General features: G+C 32.3%; 1 protein-coding gene across 1 annotated transcript; it reads right to left on the reverse strand.

Moving 5' to 3' along the window:
- Window positions 1–15,149: 15,149 nt before the first annotated feature.
- On the reverse strand, window positions 15,150–21,382 carry LOC130824065 (remorin 4.1-like). Its single transcript, XM_057688951.1, has 2 exons — window positions 20,350–21,382; window positions 15,150–15,972 (listed from the first exon to the last, which is right to left on the reverse strand). Exons 1-2 carry the CDS (start codon window positions 21,163–21,165, stop codon window positions 15,781–15,783), a joined length of 1,008 nt encoding a protein of 335 aa, XP_057544934.1. The 5' UTR covers window positions 21,166–21,382; the 3' UTR covers window positions 15,150–15,780.
- Window positions 21,383–21,483: the final 101 nt, after the last annotated feature.

Here is a 21,483-nt window from a genome sequence, read left to right on the forward strand (position 1 = left end):
TCAAATTGAGTTTCAATATGGATAAATGTCTATTGCACTTATATTGATTATTCATAGGAATCCGTGCAATTGATTTAAATTTGTTTATTGGCGGGTTAACCAGAGGCTGTCCACTTAATTAGGAGAATAGGCGAATTCAAATAGCATTTTTAAAGTATTAATTAGTTTTCTGATAGCTTAAGATTGTGTACTTTAGCGAGAGGTATTTGAGTAATTATAGGTTTTAATATAGAAAAGATGAATAACTTTTAGGTTTTAGTGAGATATTATAAGTAATTCATTTATAAAGGGTAACGGGAATCATATAGACAAACTAAAATAGTATATAGGGCAAAACTAAAGAGACTTTGGGAGAAATCTCATATAAGAACCATTTGTGTTAGAAATGTGAATACAACACATGTCATTTTCATACACCGACACTATATTTTTCACGTGAAATAATTATAAAGGTATAAGATATTCAAATATGTGACTTTTTCTCATGTTGAATTTAAATATCGTGTTAAGAAACCAATTGCCATAAGTTCTAAGTTATAGTTTAACCCCGTGATAACGTTTATATTAACTCAAACTCATAAACTCTAGTCCATGATATGCTAATATTCGATCAAGTTTATGTAATTCAATTATAAGGAGTTTTCATATAAAGAGTTGTTCACATATACTTGTTTGTATTGTTATATTGTGAAAACTTATGTTGGAGCTTTTTTTGATTGAATTCTAGCAAAATTAAGATAGAGAAAAAGTAATAAGTAAATTGTTAATGGTTTTTTACTAGATCAATTGAATAAGATAATGCGAGTAAAGATAATAAGGTAAAAAATACATATTATAAATGGAAATGAATTTAATAGGGTGACGTAATTATATTTGAAAATGAGACTAATAGGAAGAATAAAAGAGAGTAATAAGCCACGTCTTTAAAGTAAAACCTTGAACAACTTTTCAGTTTTTTAAATTACAATTTACTAATAATTTTAGTTTATCGAATTTGTTTTATTGGTATTTGGTAGAAAAATCAAGAAAAGAGAACAATTTGATATTTTATTAAAAAATGAGAAAAATATGAAGAAGTGAAGAAAAAAAATTAAATATATAAAAAAATTAAAAAAAAAAAAAGGGCAATAAAGTTGAGGATCTACTCTATCATTTTGTTTGCCAAACAAAATTTATCCGGCTGTCCTGATCTCCATAGATGACGTAAGTGATTGCAATTAGTTTTTTTAAACGACCAGGTAAGCGATGATTTCACTCCTTTGTCCATTTCTTTGGTTTTCGTTTATTAACATGCAACTTCTTTGGCACAAATTATTGGTTCCTTGATATGTAAGGTGGTTGTTGCTATGAATTTAGGTTTTATGATATAAAGTTTATTTATTTTTTTATTAGATTAATTTTTTAAAACTCACCTAGGTTAAAACGCTCACGTTAATAAGGTCGTCTCGTAAATTTTAGAGTCTCTATGCCAATTTAATTATATTCCTATTTGAAATATTCTACCTTAAAAAGAGAAATTTAATTAATGTTTTTGACGCATGTTTTTGAAGATAAAATATATCTATGTGAGATCTAGTTATATTCATCTTAATATAATTTTTTATATTGTATTTTTTATAATCTTTTATTATATATATTTAAAGATGTTGAGGGTTTAAAATTTTCATTGAAAACTGTACAAAAAGTAAATGAGAAGAATAAAAAGAAACAGAGGGAACAATTTAAAAAAAAAACTAAAAATACTAATATATGATAGTCATCATTATCATCATCATCATTCTACCCAGTATATCCGCTCATAGAAAGACTAAGGCCAAGGTCTGGGGAGGGAAAGACGGCGTCAAGTCATATCCATAAAGGAGAGCGTAACCAAAGAAGTCCGCCGACTCGAGGAAGATAAAGAGACGTGATTACACGTGAAAGATAACATAAATGCCTATAAAAGGTAGAACCACTACAAAAGAAAAACAAAGAACTAATAGAAAGGAAATGATAAAAGCAAGAGGTTAAGGACACTAAAAGGTAAACTAAGAGGACATCAATAATCTAAGACATGGATATTGCGTCTCCAACTGCTCCTATACCTAGTCAGGTACGCAGAGAGGTTTAACTCATTCAAGTCAACTCTTATTTTCTCATCCTAAGTTTTCCTGGGTCTTCTTCGACTCCTCTTACCCTCTACTATAATGATTTCTACCCTCCTCACAGGGGCGTCAAAAGTCTTTCTCTGCACATGACCAAATCACTTCAATCTATTTTCGCGCATTTTTGTAGATATAGGGGCTACCCCTAGTTTGTCCCTAAACTCTTGGTTTCTAATTCGATCCATCAATGTGTGCCCACACATCCACCTCAGCATACGCATTTCTATAACTTCCATCTTATGTTCGAAAGTCTTCTTTATAGGCCAACATTCAGTCTCATATAACAGAGCATGTCTGATTGCCGCCCGGTAGAATTTTCCTTTTAACTTGCTAGGGAATTTCTTATCACCTAGCACTGCGGTGGCTGCTCGCCACTTGAGCCAACCCGCATGTATACGATGATTTACATCCCCGTCAATCTCTCTATCCCTTTGAATGATCGATCCCAAATACTTGTACTTGATTGTACTCTTAACAACTGTTTCTTCTATGGACACCTCTAGTTCACCTATCGGTGATGTCCCGCTGAAGTCACAGCGCAAATACTCGGTCTTCGTACGGCTAATGCGCAATCCTTTGCCTTCTAAAGCTTCCCTCCACTCATCCGATATGATATCAACCTCCTTTCTAGTTTCTGCTACCAGCACTATGTCGTCCGCGAAAATCATGCACCACGGTACCGTCTCCCAAATAGATTTAGAAATCTCTTCCATTAGGACAGTAAAAATGAAAGGGCTTAGAGCCGATCCCTGATGTAGTCCCACTTTAACCGAAAAAAGCTCTATTATCCCTACCGGTGTTTGAATGCTAGTTGAAACTTTGTCATACATATCCCAATTCAGAGTCTTAGGGCATGCATGGATGGGGTGTAAATATTTACGGGGGGAAATAAAGTCAAACTAATAAAATGAAAGCAAATAGAGATGCATTTGAAGTAGTTGAGAGAGTTGTGAATAAGGTAAAATAAGCATGAAATAAAAAATAATGAAGGAAAAAGAAGATGATTTTCCAACTATGGAGGTAATACATTCCTTCTCCCTCCCCTAGGATAACTATGTACCCCACAAAATTGAGAGCCCCCTTCATTTTTCATTAATTTTGCAACCATTTTTCCACCTCTGCAATAATTAAATTTTACTAATTTCTCATTTATTCACTTTATTTTCTTACTTTGACTTTTTTTCACACCTTAAATATTTACAACCAATACAAGTATGCCCTTAATCTTTATTTTTTACCTACCTACCACATCCGTTAAAACATTCATTCTATTTAAAGCTTAAAATCTATACTTTAAGGTTTAAAGTCTACTTTAAACAAACTTTAAACCTAATTTTTCTTCACCAATGGTTAAAATGACTACCCTAAGACTTGCATTGTCTACACCATAAGTTTAAAGTTGTCAGCTTTAAGACTTTTAATGCATATCCCAATATCTAAAATGCTCATTCTAAAATTTAAAATGGCAACTCTAAGAATTTTTTTTATAAAACTGGATATCTTGTATACCAAATAACGAAAATCATGATTCGATTTTCGATCCGAAAAAATTGAATGTTCGGAATTTTGATATTTGGTTTACTCCGAATCAGATGCTGGATAAACGGATCGGATGCTGGATATTCGATTATTAAATTCTTTTTTAAATAAAACTTTGTGCTTCTGTGCACGTAAATATTTAATTTCACTTCTTTTTCTTTCTTTCTTTAATTTTTTTTAAGTTTGAAAAAAAATCATTTTTGAAATATAGTTGAATTTTTAAAAGTCTAAATTAATTAACAGAAACTTGGTCATACAACTGAGTTGTAGTCGAAAATTGTAAATATTGGAATGTTCAATAACCTAAATAGAATTTTTTGAATGGTGAAATCCCTTAGGGGACGTAATAGTGTTGGAATATGAAGAGATGATCAAATGCAACAAGAGGGGGGGTGAATTGTTGTGTATTGAGTTGTACTACGTTTTTGCTCTAACTTGCGGAATTTTAGCAAACAAAATAAAACTTAAACTTAAGAAGCAAGAAATAAAAAGGAGACAAAGATTTTACGTGGAAACCTTCTTGGCCTAATAAGAAGGAAAATACCACGACCCCCCCGGGATTTCAAAATTCTCACTATGTTAAGGCAATCAATTACAATTACACAAAACAATGTTTGCTTCACTCGAAGCTTCTCTACTCTAGGCCTAATTCTCTTTCTCTATTCTCGTTCTCTTTCTCTTCTCACGTTTCTCTTCTCTATTCCCTTAGACTTCCCACAAGTCTAAGTACAACAAAACACTCATTAACCCTTACAAGGCCAATTCTCAAGAGATTAAAAATTAAAATAATTACTTAAGAAAAATATAATAAATTAATTGGCATTGGAAAACTGAAAATATTTTTCTTAAGATGATCTCCCTTTAATGGACACTCTTTGATTCTCTTGGATTCTCTTAGATTTATTTTGGTTCGAGCAAAGTCCCTTCTATTTATAGAGGGAACAGCCAGCAGTTACCATAAGCATAACGTCCACTATCTCACACATACCTCCACTTCCCCACGTTCTCAAAAAGGTGGTGGAATTAAGAAAGTGTCCGGCTGTTATTTGCTCAAAGAAAAATCAGTTTCCTTAATGCTAAATATAGCATAGGAGTTTAAAACATAAGATCCTAAAAAATAGGAGATCTAAATCTAATCAAGAAAAAGTCTTGGGCTATTTTTAGAAAACCTAAAAATAGATTTGCCAATTAACTTACTAATTAATTTAAGCAATTAAATTAATTCTAACCCATTACATCAACTTAAAAACAGAAAATAATTAATTCGCAATTTTCCAGTCGATGTTATTCTCCAAACCTGCTACGTAGGAACAGTGTACTGTCTCCAGCTTCAACTTCAGTCAGAATGTTCATTTTAGGAACAGTAGACTGTACGTCTACTTTGAACATTATAACACTTATCTAACATCTTGGACATATTAAGACATGTACATCTTCCACGAACCAAGTCATAGGCTTCATCAACGATTTAAACTAAATCGGATATATACCTACAAAACAATCTCTAAAAATATGTTTGTTTATTTAAAAGTGAAGTCATCATCAAAACCTTAAGAGGCCAACAAATTCCCCCTTTTTGATGAGGACAAACTTTATAAACAAACTTAAGTAAAATAGAGTAAAACAAAATTCTTAGAGCATACTAGAGATTAAAGCAACTCTAAATAACTTAGCAAATCAACTCGTTACAATATAATTTACCAAGCATTCACAATAAAACAATTTACTCCATAATATCAAATATGTTTAAAAATTTTCAAAATTAATTAATCTAAAACTTAAATGAAATAAACTAAAATAAACTAAAATAAATAACTAAACTGACATAATTAAACTAACATAATAAAACTAACACAAATTATTAAGTATTTTCAACAAAAACAACTTGAAAACAAATTCACAAAAACAAGTAAATATCAATCAACTTATCAATCAACTTGAAAACACAGATGATCATTAAGCTAGCATAAACTCAGCACATTATCATCAATAAGAAACAATATAAATCAACCAAGATATGTTACTGTGTATTCATTGCTCTTCTTAAGTTTGTGCATAATCTTCCCCCTTTTGTCATCAATCAAAAAGAATTAGGGATTATCAAACCTCAGCACAAACCATATAGATTTGTCAGTGATGAAAGCAAGAAACAATAATAAAAGTAAGTGCCATGAATAAAAATCAAACCTGCATATAGTTAATTGTCACAGACCATTAATAAAAGCAAAGAAAGAAAAGTAGCAATTGTTCAATTTTACAACAACAATGTACCCCAGATGGTACAAAGAAAAAAGTGAGATTGTTTATGAAATGTAACAGCCAATCAAATCTTAAAAACATAGGGAGAGGGTTCAAGGGGCAGTCTCTTCTTCGTCCACATATTCGGTCTGCACTTCTACTGTATCCAACTTTGCACCAAGACGATGCTCCATCATGGTAAGTTGATCAACAATTGAAGCGAGTGAGACACGAACTTCATCTTGAAAAGCACTGAATTGAGACTGTAGATCATTAAGCTTGGAGAGAACAAAATGTGAAGATGCTGTAGGAATAGGATCAGCACAACCAATACCAGGAGATGATGGAAATGGTGGTGGTGTAAAGTGTATAGGTGATGGAGGTGGTGATGAAGTTTGATTTGGTTGTGGAGTGGTTGGCTTGGGTGAGAGAGGTTCGTTTGAAGTAGGCTCAGGAATGGTTTCAGAAGTGATATCATCAACCGTTACAGCCTTTTGTTTTGAAGCAAGCCTCCTACTCTTCCTTTGAATAGCTTTACCCTTCCTCCTTAATGCAATCACAACCTCTTCATCACTGGAATCATGACAGAGATCATGAGGCACTCCTTCTCCTAAAGCTTCTTCCTCTCCTTGTTCCCCCTCAATTCTTTTCCCCTCCTCCTGTTCCCCTTCTTCAGTGGGAACAGGCCCTTGTTTTTCCTCCTCTTCTTCTTCTTCTTTTTCTTTTTCTTTTTCTTCTTCTTTTTCTTTCTTTATTTTTACTTCCTTTTCAATTTCTTCTTCTTCTTCATCTATTTCCTCCTCATCAGAACCTATAACAACTACTTCTTCTGATTCATTTACTAACACCCCTTCATCATTTATTTTCAGATGCAAATTTTTCAAACATCTTGCACCAATTTTCATATTGGGTCCCATTGGGAACTCCAGCCCATCCAATGGAACACCAAACTTACGAAAAATCCATGTCAACAGCCCCCCATAACCAACAACATTCTTTTTCTCAATACAGTTAGATAAATGCGATATCATCAAAGATGGAAAATTTATTTTTATTTGATTATCCATGCAATAAATTAAGGTTGCATCACGTAAACTTACTTCACTCCTCTTAGAGTTTCGGGGCAAGATGAATCTTCGTGCTACATTATAGAGTAATTTATGCATTGGAGACAAGACATTGTGACTGATTTTACCCCTTTTCTGTTCAACCCCTAAAGACTTAAAAATCGTTTTTTCATTTATTCCAGAAAAAACTATCTTAGTACCAACACTATATGTATTAAACCCAACATTCGGAATTTTGAACCATTCTGCCAACAAAGCGCTGTTAAACTCTAATTTCATGTTCCTAACCATACTAGAACACTTTCCACTGTCATTGGAGAAGTTTGAAATAAACTCTCGCATAAAGTTTGGGAAGATGGGATTACAACTAAACTCAGTCATCAAAACCTCCCATTCTTGAAATTTTAAAATAGTATGAAGTTGAGGAAAGTGTGTAGAGTCATACCAGTACTTATCTACCCCAAATCCGACGGACATTTCCTTTGCAATCTCCTCAGCACTGTTAGGATCAACTTGCTTCAAACGCTTGGCCGTTTTGGAGGATGATTCACTTTTTGGTGAGAATGTTTTGCGTTTTGTTCCAATATTTTCAGTAGTTTCTTGGGATGGTAATGGTGCATCTTTCAGTAATGGGGATGGATGAACAATTTTTAAAGGTTTTGGCTGGGTGTTTTGGTGAGATGTAGAGGCTTTCTTTCCTGATTTTGAAGTTTTCTTGCTTGATTTTGGTGATTTCATGTTTGAATTTTGAAAGGTTGAGGAAGAAGAAGGACGGTTTCTTGTGACGGTTTTTGAAGAAGGAAGATGATGGTTTGAGTGATTTGATGTGATAAAGGGTTTTTAAAGAGGGTTGACGGTTACCTCACGTCCTTTCTCATCAATGCCATTCATCATGGCTTTTGATATGGAAAGATTGTTTGGGATTAAAACCGTTTCCCATTATTTTTAATTTAAGTTGGCCGTACATTTTTTTAAAAAAAATGTGAAATATGAATAAATTATGAAATATGAATATTAAAATAAAATATGAAAATAAAATAGAAAAAGGATGAATTATAAAAAAAATATAAAGAAAATAACGAACATATTGCTGTGGTCTGATCAAACTAACAACATGCAAACAAGAAGATATTCATAGTACAAACTTCATTACGTGTTTACCTGATCCATGCAATAATTGATTTTCAATCAAAATTTTGAGGTTGATTCCTAACCCTCTTTTTTTCATGATGCTTCATTGGAAATTTTATGCAACCAACTTTAGTGGAGCTTGATCATACCAAGTTCCAATCTCATCTTTTCATATTGTTCTCTTGGAAGTGGTTTGGTCAGAATGTCTGCAACTTGTTCATTAGTATTAACATGCTTTAATATAATATTTTTGTTTTCTACATTATCCTTAAGAAAATGATGTCTAATATGTATATGTTTAGCTCGTGAGTGATGCACTGGATCTTTAGATATACATATGGCACTGGTATTATCACAATAAATAGGAACACATTCAAATTTAATACCAAAATCTCTTAGTTGCTGTTTTATCCAAAGCATTTGGGAACAGCAAGCTGCTGCTGCCACATATTCAGCTTCAGCTGTGGATAATGCAACCGTGTTTTGTTTCTTGGAACTCCATGAAACTAAACAAGAGCCAAGAAATTGTACCATACCTGACGTGCTTTTTCTATTAACTAGATCACCTGCATAATCTGCATCACTAAAACCTTTTAAATCATAAACATCACTTTTAGGATAAAATAGGGACAAGTCGTCTGTTCCCTTCAAATATCTTAAAATTCGTTTGACTGCCGTGAGATGTGATTCTTTAGGATTTGATTGAAATCTAGCACATAAACCAACACTAAATGAAATATCGGGTCTACTTGCAGTTAGATATAATAAAGAACCTATCATGCCTCGATACATTGTTTGATCTATGTTAGTTCCCTTTAAGTATTCATCTAATCTAACATTTGTAGCCATTGGTGTATGGTTGGTTTTAGCGTTGTTTAGTCCATATTTCTTTAGAAGTTCTTTTATGTATTTTTGTTGATGAATAAAAATACCATTTTCAGTTTGTTTAATTTGTAAACCAAGGAAGAAATTTAGTTCTCCCATCATGCTCATTTCAAATTCTGTGCCCATTAGGTTAGTAAATTCCTTACATAGTAAATCATTAGTAGCACCAAAAATAATATCATCAACATAAATTTGAACAACCAAAATATGAGAACCTTTATTCTTAAAGAACAAGGTTTTGTCGATTTTTCCTCTAACAAAGTTATTTTGTATCAAAAACTTTTATAGTCTTTCATACCATTGCCTAGGAGCTTGCTTCAAGCCATATAAAGCTTTGTCAAGCTTGTAGACATGATCAAGACAAGAGGTGTTCTCAAAACCTGGAGGTTGTTCAACAAAAACTTCTTCATCAAGAAAACCATTTAAGAAAGCACATTTAACATCCATTTGATATAACTTAAAGTTCATAAATGCAGCAAAAGAAATTAAAATTCTAATAGCCTCTAACCTTGCTACCGGAGCAAATGTCTCAGTATAATCAATACCTTCTGGTTGATTGTACCCTTTGACCACGAGTGTTGCTTTGTTTCTTACAATTATTCCATGCTCATCTAGCTTATTCCGAAATACCCATTTCAAACCAATTACCTTCTTGCCTTTTGGTTTGGGTTCTAAGTGCCACACTTTATTTCTTTCAAATTCATTTAATTCATCTTGCATGGCTACTATCCATTCAGAATCTTTTAGAGCTTCTTCGTGATTTTTGGGTTCAAGTGATGATAGGAACGCAAAATGAGCACAAAAGTTTCTCAGTTGGGATCTGGTTTGTGTTCCCTTATTCATATCACTTATAATCAGGTCAAGAGGATGGTAACTTTGATATTTCCAAGGTTTGGGCACAAATTCTCTTGAGGGAACAGTAGCATGTTCTGATTCAGCATCTTGATTTGCATTTTGTTCAGCTACTGGATCATCTTGGTCATCTGTGGGAACAGCTGGATTGGGAACAGTCTGCTGGTCCTGTTGTGCTGGCAGTTCCTGGATTTGGTCAGTTTCCCCTGCCTCTTCTTGTATTGACTGTTCACCTGCTGTTCCTGGATCTTGCATTTTAACTCCTTCATCATTTTCTTCTAAATTTGCAAGACCTATTTTAATATTATTTGTTTCCTGTTCACTTGTTGAAAAGTTAGTTTCATCAAAAATTATGTGAATAGATTCCTCTACGCACATTGTTCTCTTATTATAAACTCTGTAAGCTTTGCTATGTGATGAATAACCGAGGAATACTGCTTCATCACTTCTTTTATCAAACTTACCTATATTTCGTTTACCATTCACATGAACAAAACATTTGCATCCAAACACACGAAAATAGGAAATATTTGGTTTAACACCTTTGAGTAATTCATAGGGTGTCTTAGAAGTGATTGGTCTTATTAACACACGATTCAAAATATAGCATGCAGTATTGACGGCCTCGGCCCAAAAATTCCTAGGTAGACCACTAGCAATCAACATGGTCCTAGCCATTTCTTCTAAGGTTCTATTCTTCCTTTCCACCACTCCATTTTGTTGTGGTGTTCTAGGAGCGGAAAAATTATGATTTATACCATGTTCATTACAATAATTCATGAAGTTTGAGTTTTCAAATTCTTTGCCATGATCCGATCTAATGTGAACAATTAAATTATTGGTAGATTTTTGTATTTTATTAGCAAAAGATACAAACTCATCGAAAGCTTCATCTTTGCTTGCTAAAAATAAGGTCCAAGTAAATCTACTAAAATCATCAACTATGACAAACACGTATCTTTTGCCACTACGACTTTGTGTTCTCATAGGTCCACATAGATCCATATGAATTAATTCTAATGGTCTAGAGGTAGTCACCAAAAACTTTGATTTAAAGGATGACCGCACTTGTTTTCCTTTAGCACAAGGATCACAAATTTCATTTTTGAGGAATTTTATTGCAGGTAATCCTCTTACTAGGTCTTTTGATCTTAAGGTGTTAATCAATGAATAGCTAGCATCACCTAGACGCTTGTGCCAAAGAAGTGGGTCTTCTTCTATAACACTTAAACACGTTAGACTGTTTCTGGGAACAGTGTCCAGGTCCACCACATAGGTGTTCCCTTTTCTGATTCCCTCTAGTACAGGGTCTCCTGTGTTGTTCCTAGAAATTATACATCGTTCAGAAGTAAACTTAACAGAGTTACCTTTGTCACAAAATTGAGAAATACTTAAAAGATTGTGTTTTAGATTCTCGACTAAAAATACATTGTCAATGGCATGGGAGCTTGACCTTCCAACTTTTCCTTTGGCGATTATTTCACCCTTCATATTATCACCGAAGGTTACAGTTCCCCCATCATACGCTTCAAGTGAGAGAAATCTAGATTTATCACCCCTCATGTGCTTGGAACACCCACTGTCGAGATACCATGAGTTGTTCCCCCTCACTTGAACCTGTAAAGCAAACTAATGGTTAGTTTTAGGAACCCAGTCAGCCTTGGGTTCCCTGTCGATTAAATTTGAATCATGTTTCTCAATCCATATGCATTCGACATAAGTTTCATTTGCTTTAGTGTGTTGTTCCCTTTTTACACATTGATATTTTAGGTGTCCATTTTTACCACAAAAGGAACAGATTTTACTACTAGGGAGATCTACATAGACCTTTTTCCTTTTTTCATTCTTAACATAGCCTAGACCTTCTTTACTCTTGGTTTTAGCATTTAGAATCCATTTGGGAATTTCATTGATTTTCCCTTTTCCTCTTAAGTTAATTTGATCTTTTAGAAACTTATTTTCTTTTTCATATGATTCTAATTTTAATTTTATTTCTTGAAATTCCGTGCTAAACACATGAGTGGTTTTATCATTTTTAACCAATTTTAATCCTAGCAATTTGTTTTGATTTAATTCAATGTTAAGAATAATGAAATCCTGCTTTAATTTCTCCAATTGTTCTTTTAAAATGATATTCTTATCTAACAAATCAAAAAATCTACTTTGAACATCAATCCTAAAGGAATTTAGGTATGAGATATGATCTTTACTTAAGTTAAGGTCTTTCTCAATTTGGAGACACTTAGCTGTTTTTTCATTCAACTTTTCTTGTGTCTCTAACAACAATTTGATTAATTTATTCTTACCTAAATTAGACAGTTGTTTAGGAGATGGACTAGAAGACATTACGTCTTTTTCCTTAGACTCTTCATGAGATGCCATGAGACACAGATTTGCGGTTTCTTCCTCTATTGGCGCTTCTGTCTCAGCCTCGCTCTCCGTATCACCCCAAGCTGCGATCATTGCCTTTCTAAAATCAGTTTTGAAGTTTCCCTTCTTATATTGTTTTCCAACTTCTCTTGCTTTTCCCTTGCCCTTCTCATTTTTCCATTGAGGGCAATCCTTAATGAAGTGATCAGTGCTCCCACACTTGTGGCATTCAAAATTTGTCTTCAAGTTAGCAGTTCCTTTTTCTTTGTTGTTTCTTTGATTTCTATATCTGCTGTTCCTGAAGAATTTTTTGAATTTACGTGCCAACATAGCAGCTTCCTCTTCCCCAGCTTCTGATTCTTCACTATCATCTGCTGCCAGAGCCAGTCCTTTGTTTCGGGAACTGTCAGCTGTTCCCAAATGCAATTCATGAGTCATGAGGGAACCAGCCAACTCTTCCAAATTAAACTTGGTGAAATCTTTCGATTCCTGAATGGCTGTGACCTTAGCTCTCCAGCGTTCGTCTTGAGGAAGACTCCTAAGTACTTTTCTGACTTGTTCATCAACGGGAATTATCTTACCAAGAGAGACTAGTTCGTTAGTAATGTTTGTGAACCTGGTAAACATCTCTTGGATATTTTCCTTAGGTTCCATAACGAACCTTTCATATTTGGACATTAGGAGGTCAATCTTGGAGCGCTTCACTTCGCTGGTACCTTCATGGGTAACTTTCAGCAGGTCCCAAATCTGCTTGGCAGTTTTGCAACCCATAATACGATTGTGTTCATTGGGTCCAAGACCACAGTGAAGCAATTTGATAGCAAGAGCGTTCATCTCCATCTTTTGAAAATCTTCTTTTTCATATTCAATGATTGGTTTTGGAACAGCTTCATTGTTGGAGTTGATGGTCGTCACCTCAAAGTCTCCAATTTCAATGACTCTCCAAACTTGATAGTTTTCGGCCTTTATGAAGATTTCCATTCTATTTTTCCAGTAAGTATAGAATTTCCCATGAAACATGGGTGGCCTTTGTGTGGAGTACCCCTCTTCCATGCGATCGTTCATCTTCAACATCTCTGTGGGAACAGGATACTGCTCTCAGGGTTTCCTGATTAAATGAGGAACAGAGCTCTGATACCAATTGTTGGAATATGAAGAGATGATCAAATGCAACAAGAGGGGGGGTGAATTGTTGTGTATTGAGTTGTACTACGTTTTTGCTCTAACTTGCGGAATTTTAGCAAACAAAATAAAACTTAAACTTAAGAAGCAAGAAATAAAAAGGAGACAAAGATTTTACGTGGAAACCTTCTTGGCCTAATAAGAAGGAAAATACCACGACCCCCCCGGGATTTCAAAATTCTCACTATGTTAAGGCAATCAATTACAATTACACAAAACAATGTTTGCTTCACTCGAAGCTTCTCTACTCTAGGCCTAATTCTCTTTCTCTATTCTCGTTCTCTTTCTCTTCTCACGTTTCTCTTCTCTATTCCCTTAGACTTCCCACAAGTCTAAGTACAACAAAACACTCATTAACCCTTACAAGGCCAATTCTCAAGAGATTAAAAATTAAAATAATTACTTAAGAAAAATATAATAAATTAATTGGCATTGGAAAACTGAAAATATTTTTCTTAAGATGATCTCCCTTTAATGGACACTCTTTGATTCTCTTGGATTCTCTTAGATTTATTTTGGTTCGAGCAAAGTCCCTTCTATTTATAGAGGGAACAGCCAGCAGTTACCATAAGCATAACGTCCACTATCTCACACATACCTCCACTTCCCCACGTTCTCAAAAAGGTGGTGGAATTAAGAAAGTGTCCGGCTGTTATTTGCTCAAAGAAAAATCAGTTTCCTTAATGCTAAATATAGCATAGGAGTTTAAAACATAAGATCCTAAAAAATAGGAGATCTAAATCTAATCAAGAAAAAGTCTTGGGCTATTTTTAGAAAACCTAAAAATAGATTTGCCAATTAACTTACTAATTAATTTAAGCAATTAAATTAATTCTAACCCATTACATCAACTTAAAAACAGAAAATAATTAATTCGCAATTTTCCAGTCGATGTTATTCTCCAAACCTGCTACGTAGGAACAGTGTACTGTCTCCAGCTTCAACTTCAGTCAGAATGTTCATTTTAGGAACAGTAGACTGTACGTCTACTTTGAACATTATAACACTTATCTAACATCTTGGACATATTAAGACATGTACATCTTCCACGAACCAAGTCATAGGCTTCATCAACGATTTAAACTAAATCGGATATATACCTACAAAACAATCTCTAAAAATATGTTTGTTTATTTAAAAGTGAAGTCATCATCAAAACCTTAAGAGGCCAACAAATAGTATTCAATAATAAAGTGAAAGGGTTTAGGATGTGTTTGGTGAAAAATAATAAGTAAAGAACACAAGAAAAGTAGAGCAACGTCATCGAACACAATAAAACACACACAAACCTCTAAAGCACAAAGTTTCTACCTTTAGTTGAAACTCACTCTAATACCAAGAAGAAATTCAAATAGTTATCTACCCTAATTGCATTCTATGTATTAACCTCCCAGCTTAATACAATGTAATCTGATTTAGGCCAGACCTCTTTATATAGTCACAACACATTAGAGTAACCCTAGAGCAAGTACAAGATGTTCCCATCAAGTATAGATAAAAAAAAATAAAGCCCGCAAATGCTCCTACATCAGGCCGCTTGAACGAGCTAATCAAGCGCTCAAATGAGCGCCTGCAGGAAAGCATTCACTGACTTCATGTACTCTTGTGCCTTGTTCAAGGCATCTTTCTTCCTTCATCTTGTCTCGTTCAAGGCATGAACTAAGGCTCATTTTGTGCACCTTCTTGCCAAGTTCAAAGCACATAATTCCCTCTCCCTTGATCACTTCATAGAGTGATCTCAACCTCAACCCCTCATGTCCCATTACTCAACCAACATCATTCTTTAGCGTGCAAGCCATGAAGTAGACAATGAGATGATCAAAATCATCTCCTATACCAGGAGATTTGACATGTCACAACAAATAACAATTTAACGAATTGACAATATATACAAATACAATATAATAACTATTTGGAAATTAACCAAAAAAAGTATGCATGTCTAAATCTCCATTATATTATAAAGTACTATGCATCTATCTTACATATACTTTCTTGATAAGTGACAATAATCTAACAAACTGTACAAACTAAAGGTTCAAGGATATACCACCATGAAACCCCCAAACCAAAAATACACATTTTGAGCAAACAGAAAAGCATATCTTGCCTTTAGCTTTTCTCTTGTGCTAAACCAAACACATCATATATAACAAATGATACGGTCTCAGACAAAACTTGCTATTAATCTTAATTATGTCGACCTGATAATTTCAAGGCTAATATTACTAATATCATTATTTTGTAGTAGTACTTGATATAATACCATTAATTAATTTATATTTTTGGGTATTATAATATTATTGCAAATTATTGCATGAAAAATAAAATGTTTTTTTAATTTGTGGGTATATATTTGATATTTGTAAGACTCAAAATAAGGAGCGTTTAGCAGGTGGTCTTCCAACAGCTCTCATCAAGTTGGCAACTTCAAGGACTTTGGCAACCTTTATTCCTCTTTTGCCTTCTGCTGAAGCTCTTCTTTCTTCTGCTTTTCTATGTGCTTTTGCTATGTCATTTTGCATCTTTTCCATTGCTTTTGCTCTTTTTTCTTCCAATTTTCTCTGCATTTATTTAAATATACAATTTCAAACTTAATTAGCTAGGGAGAAAAACTCATATTATAACACTTCATTCTAATTGGGCAAAATTATATATTTCCTATTGTTGAAGTTTGGTTACTTGAGTGCATCACAGTGAGTACTTGATGATGCATGTAGGAACATGGTTGTATGTATTTGGAGATGTTATATGGTGAAGAGTGAAGTCATGAGCAGTCATATATATATATATATATATATATGATGTCTAGTGATAGTGCTCAGACAAGGCAAGATCCATGTGCAATGTGCCTTGAACGAGACACCTGTCCAGCTTGGTAGTTTTTTTTATTGACTTTTGTCTTTTTGCATTAATTTTTGTAAATAAGCGGCCAACAACTAAATATTACTCCTAAGTTTTATAAACATATCCGTAAGAGCAAGCTTAAACATCCAATAAACAACCAATAAAATTCATTAATCAAACAAGTCAACTGAATTAGTCAAACAGTTTACAATCAAGACCTAGATCTCCAAAAAAAAACTTAATAATCAATAGCCATGCCAATTGTCATACATCTTAACTAATATAAATGGAAAATGGTGATGGTTATGTGTTGATGTCCAAGTGTATTGATGATGGTGATTAGGAGGCTGCCCAGAGTGTATAAGAGGAGCTTGTTTGGACATGCAAGGAGGTTTCCAAGAGCGTGTAAGAGGAGCTTGCTTGGGCATGCAAGCTATTGGTTTTAATGAATGAGCTATTGACTCAGAAGATCAAGAGTGTGGATAAAGTCTTTGACATGCATCATGGACTACCCGAACGAGTAGTAAATGAGACCACAAAATAGAGCATCGAGAGCATGGGGTTGAACGAACACAAAATGTGCTTGAACGAGCACATTAATTGAGCAAAGGGATGTTTTGGTAGAGTAAAGCTTGACTATATTGAGCAATTAGACATAAAATAATAATGATTTTCAAATCTATTCTCATATTCTAGAGGATCTCATTTGCTTTAAATTTTTTTCTTGTTTATATTCATTCCCTTTTTCAAATAATTTACAATATTTATATTTTGAAAACTTTTAAAAACAAACTCAAGCAAAATAAAATAGAGAGAATAAACTAATATGTAGCTTTTATAATCCAATCTTTTCTTCCACTAAACTATATATTGGAATGTGACAAGTCTATTATCCTACAACCTAACATGTAACAAGGCATGGCCATTATTGTATGGAACATATATGGGCTCCCCACAATTGATTTTTAAGGGACCTCCTCTACTAATAATGTGGCTTTTTGTATTGAATTAAATGCTTGTTGATTTTTATTAATTAGATATGACTTTGAAGAGTATTTTTTTCACATTTTCTCAATCTAATTGTTATTGTATGATACCACATAAAATTCTAAAATATTAATATAATAACGGTTATAATTTATCTTTTGTTTTAAGTTATCTTAAAAGAGAAAAAAAAATTCTATCAAAAAAAAAACTATCTGATTTGGCGAAATAAAAGATAAGAAGAAAAAATTACTTCATCAAGAGACAATAATATAGAGATGCTTATTGATAAATTGTTAGTTAGATTTAATTCATTTGACTCGCAAAATCAAAGATAACTAGCACAAAATAATAATCTAATTTTGGGCGAATTTGATCCATATGTTAAAGTTGATAGTGAATAGTGTCTAAAGCTACCATAAACAAAAGCAAACAAGGTTGATGGTTGTGCCAATTCCCCTCTCAATTGATACGGAAATCTTATTGACTCGTCAATTATACAAAGAAATGAAAATCCTTTCTTTGCTCTTCTCCTTTATCATCATTTCTAATTTAAATTGTTTTTTTTATTTTACATTATTTTACAATCAAGACAATAATTCGTCAATTTTATTCACACAATTTATCTTTATTTATTATCAAATATCTATATTTTTCTTAAAAATAACTCACTTTCTCTTTGCTACTATCCTAAAAAGATAAAGGATTATATATTGAACGGACCCATCAAATATTAATAGGCCGTATTGTTTGGGATCTGTGGTTCTGGCCCGCCCACTAGAGCTAGGAGTCACTGATTTCCAGTGACGAGAGCTTCAACCACAATAAATCAATGATCCTACGAGGATTGATCACAAATCTTGTTACTAGATGTGTTAATTCAGACTATCGGGTTGATTTCGGGTAAGGTGTTTTGGATTGGTTAAAAATCGTGTCTCATCTCCACATTGATTTTACATAATTGTAAATCTATTTTAAATCGGGTCAAATCAGGTTCAGTTATACAGTTGGCTAAATATCAGATTATTGAGTCTGTTTTTAACACCGATACATATTACGTTAAGATCTAAAATTGTTTTGAAGTTGACAACATTATTTACTAAGGCTTCCTTTATTTGGTATTTGTATTTTAACATTAAATCTTTTATGTAGTGTCTGGGAATAAGTATTTCATTTTAAATTATGAATTTCAATTATAAAATCATAAATGAAGAATTTTAAAATGACAAGATTTAGGTAATTATTTTCAAATTCTCAACTTTAACTACTTTAAATACAATGGTAAAATTTGATTCAAATCCAAATTTGATAATTTTTGAGTTGCCAAACAATAAATTTGGGTCAATTCCAAATTTTCAAATGAAATCATGGTTCCCAAACATAGCATTAGGGAAATTCAATGTGGTAACCTTGAATGTTTGGCTTTTCCAAATGCTAGACAAATAATTTTTTAATCTATGTGGTGACCTTGATCTTTCAACTTTCCATGTGATAGACAAACGGAAAGTTTTGTTCAACTTTACGTTATTTTTAGCTAATTGACCACATATTTCGAAGTACAGTCAAAATAAGTACTGAATTTAACTAAAACTCAACATTTTGTTTACTACATGGAAAAGTTGAAAGTTAAACATCACCAAGTGGATTTAAAAAATATTTGTGAAAAAGCCGAAAACTCAAGGTTATCACAGGAAGTTGACATTAAAAAAAATTAGTAACCAAAAATTTTCTTTATCACAAGTTTTTAAATGAGACCGACTTACACTTAGATCATTTTTATTGGACTGATCCTTTTTATACTTTACATGATTAAAATGATTACTTATAACTCTAAATTAGTCAATTATAACCTTAAAGTGATCACTTATAGTTTTAAAGTGATTATTTTTTATAGTCTTAAAGTGATCACTTATAATTTTAGAGTGATCAATTATAAATTTAAATTGATTATTTACAATTTTAGAGTGATCATTTGTTATAATCTTAAAGTAATCAATTAAAAAAATTAGTTAATTATATGTGTTCATCTCATGATGAGACAACCTTATATAAAATTTGTTGTTTTCTTATATGTAAATTAGTGATCAAATATGGCTGATTTTTTATTAATTTGTATGCATGAACTAATATGGAATAGAGAGAATAAGAGTTAAGTAACCAAATATATAGCGAGTATAAAAAATAGTAGAGTAATGAGTATGTAATGTTTAATTGGTCTCAAATATATTTTTTTATACATAAATATTTTTGATTAGATTACTAAATATCCATATTAAATTTTGTCAAACAAAACATTCTATATATGGATTGTGCAAAAGTTTCAATGTACAAAAATTCACTTAATAATAAGTTTGTTTATCAATAAAAATCTAATTTTACCAAATAATATGTCTATTAGACCATCAATAGGACTACTTGTCTAATTTGCAATAAGCATTAATTATGTAGTAGATCCTTCTAGAGTTGATCAAAAAAGTTGACCACATAAAACCTTTGCTAAAAGCTAACTTTCAAAATAGTTGTAGAGTGTAGTAATCAATCATATCCATTATTTCCTATTACAATAATAATACTAATAAACAAAATCATGTTGTATAGTGTAATATAACTAATCATCAAGTTAATCATTAATCATTTATTATATCTAAGATGAATAAAAATATATATAATGCTTAGAATTAGAGCTAAAAAAATATTAAAAAAATTTAACATTAACTACGCTGAAAATAAACTTACACATTGATTCTTTTTTAAAAAAATTTCATTTATAATTTTTCGTTTGTTGTAAATAAACCCACTCGTGATTTATATTTATGAAAATAAATCACATAGATTTTGTGTTAGCAAACAAAAGTCTAAGTTTATATATAATCGATTAACAATAATGAATAAAATTACTAATTTCAATTTTTTAAAATTATTAATTGATATATCCTATTAATTATATGAATTTATTGATGAATTTACATAAAATATATAGAATCTTCAATAATACTACATATAAGAATAAATTCATAATCTTATCAGAAAAAAAAGTATATGATCATAATCCATATAAAATATATCAAAAAATATACCCAAAAAAATGAAAAAAAAAAAAAAATGTTTACCTCAACTTTCTTCATCCAAGAAGTAGCCTTTTGAACTTGTTCATTCTCCCAACCGCTAATAATCGCATCCTCCCTCTTAAACCGATTATTAATCTTAGCAACCTTAGCCGTTTGCCATGCCATGATCTTTGTTTCTACCTCTTCCTTCATCACTCTATGTATGGCTATCTCGCCACAATTATTATTATTATTACTACTACTATTACTTCTACTACTATTATTATTATTATTATTATTATTATTATTATTATTATTATTTGATCCCATCAAATAACTCAATGAACCATTTCTATTACTCCCGTGATCAGGAGGGGAAGGTAAAGGATTAATATCAGGCACTATAGCTAAAGGATTAGTCTCCTCTAGCTCCCCTTCTTCTCCAATCCTATCTAAATTATTATTATTATGATTATTATTATTATTAATATTATTATTATCATTATTAAGATTATTATTAATATTCCCACTTACTTGATTATTATTATTATTATTATTATTATTATCATTATTATTATTGTAATCCCCATAATTAATTGCAGATCCTGCTAATACAAGAGCATTAAACTCCCTACTCATAGTAGTAAAATTTTCACTAGAATTTGTAACGTCGCTTACCACCGATAGGTTCGATGATCGACGACTACTAGCGTCGAAAACCCGTTGTCGGCCCGGAGGATTAGAGGCCGGTGATGGAATTAAAGCATGGATATCTCGAAAATCATCGTCTTGGTCATGGTCGTGGTTATAGTTGTTGTTGTTGCTATTGTTATGGGTTGGTATTTGTGGGTTATTATTATTCATAATATTTGTTGACATATTTTTGGGTTTGGTAGTGGGAAGAAAGAAAAGGGATTATTGTGTTGCATGATTATTGTTATTAATAGGGAAATAATTGTTTAAAGGGTAAAAAAAATAAAGAAATAATATGAACCACATGAGTTGGCAAATGTGGCAATTTAGAATTGTCAAGAAGTTAGAGGGAAAATGAAATTGACTAGTAAAGTAATAGTAGTGTTGATTTGTATGGGGGAGATAAAGAGAGGAGGATATCACTTACCAACTTTTTTTTAATAAAATAAAAGATAATTGAGGTTGGCAAATGTGGGATTGACAAGTGAATCAATTGGAGAAAGC

This window comes from Amaranthus tricolor, chromosome 1, assembly GCF_026212465.1.
Source record: "Amaranthus tricolor cultivar Red isolate AtriRed21 chromosome 1, ASM2621246v1, whole genome shotgun sequence".
NCBI classification, from domain to species: domain Eukaryota; kingdom Viridiplantae; phylum Streptophyta; class Magnoliopsida; order Caryophyllales; family Amaranthaceae; genus Amaranthus; species Amaranthus tricolor.

Bases quoted from the DNA above. Each gene is read 5' to 3' on its own strand.
- LOC130824065 (XM_057688951.1), bottom strand. From the start codon at position 21,165: ATGTCAACAAATATTATGAATAATAATAACCCACAAATACCAACCCAT. The intron at 15,973-20,349 runs GTAAACATTTTT...AAATAAATGCAG, and splicing joins CTTGGATGAAGAAAGTTGAG to AGAAAATTGGAAGAAAAAAG.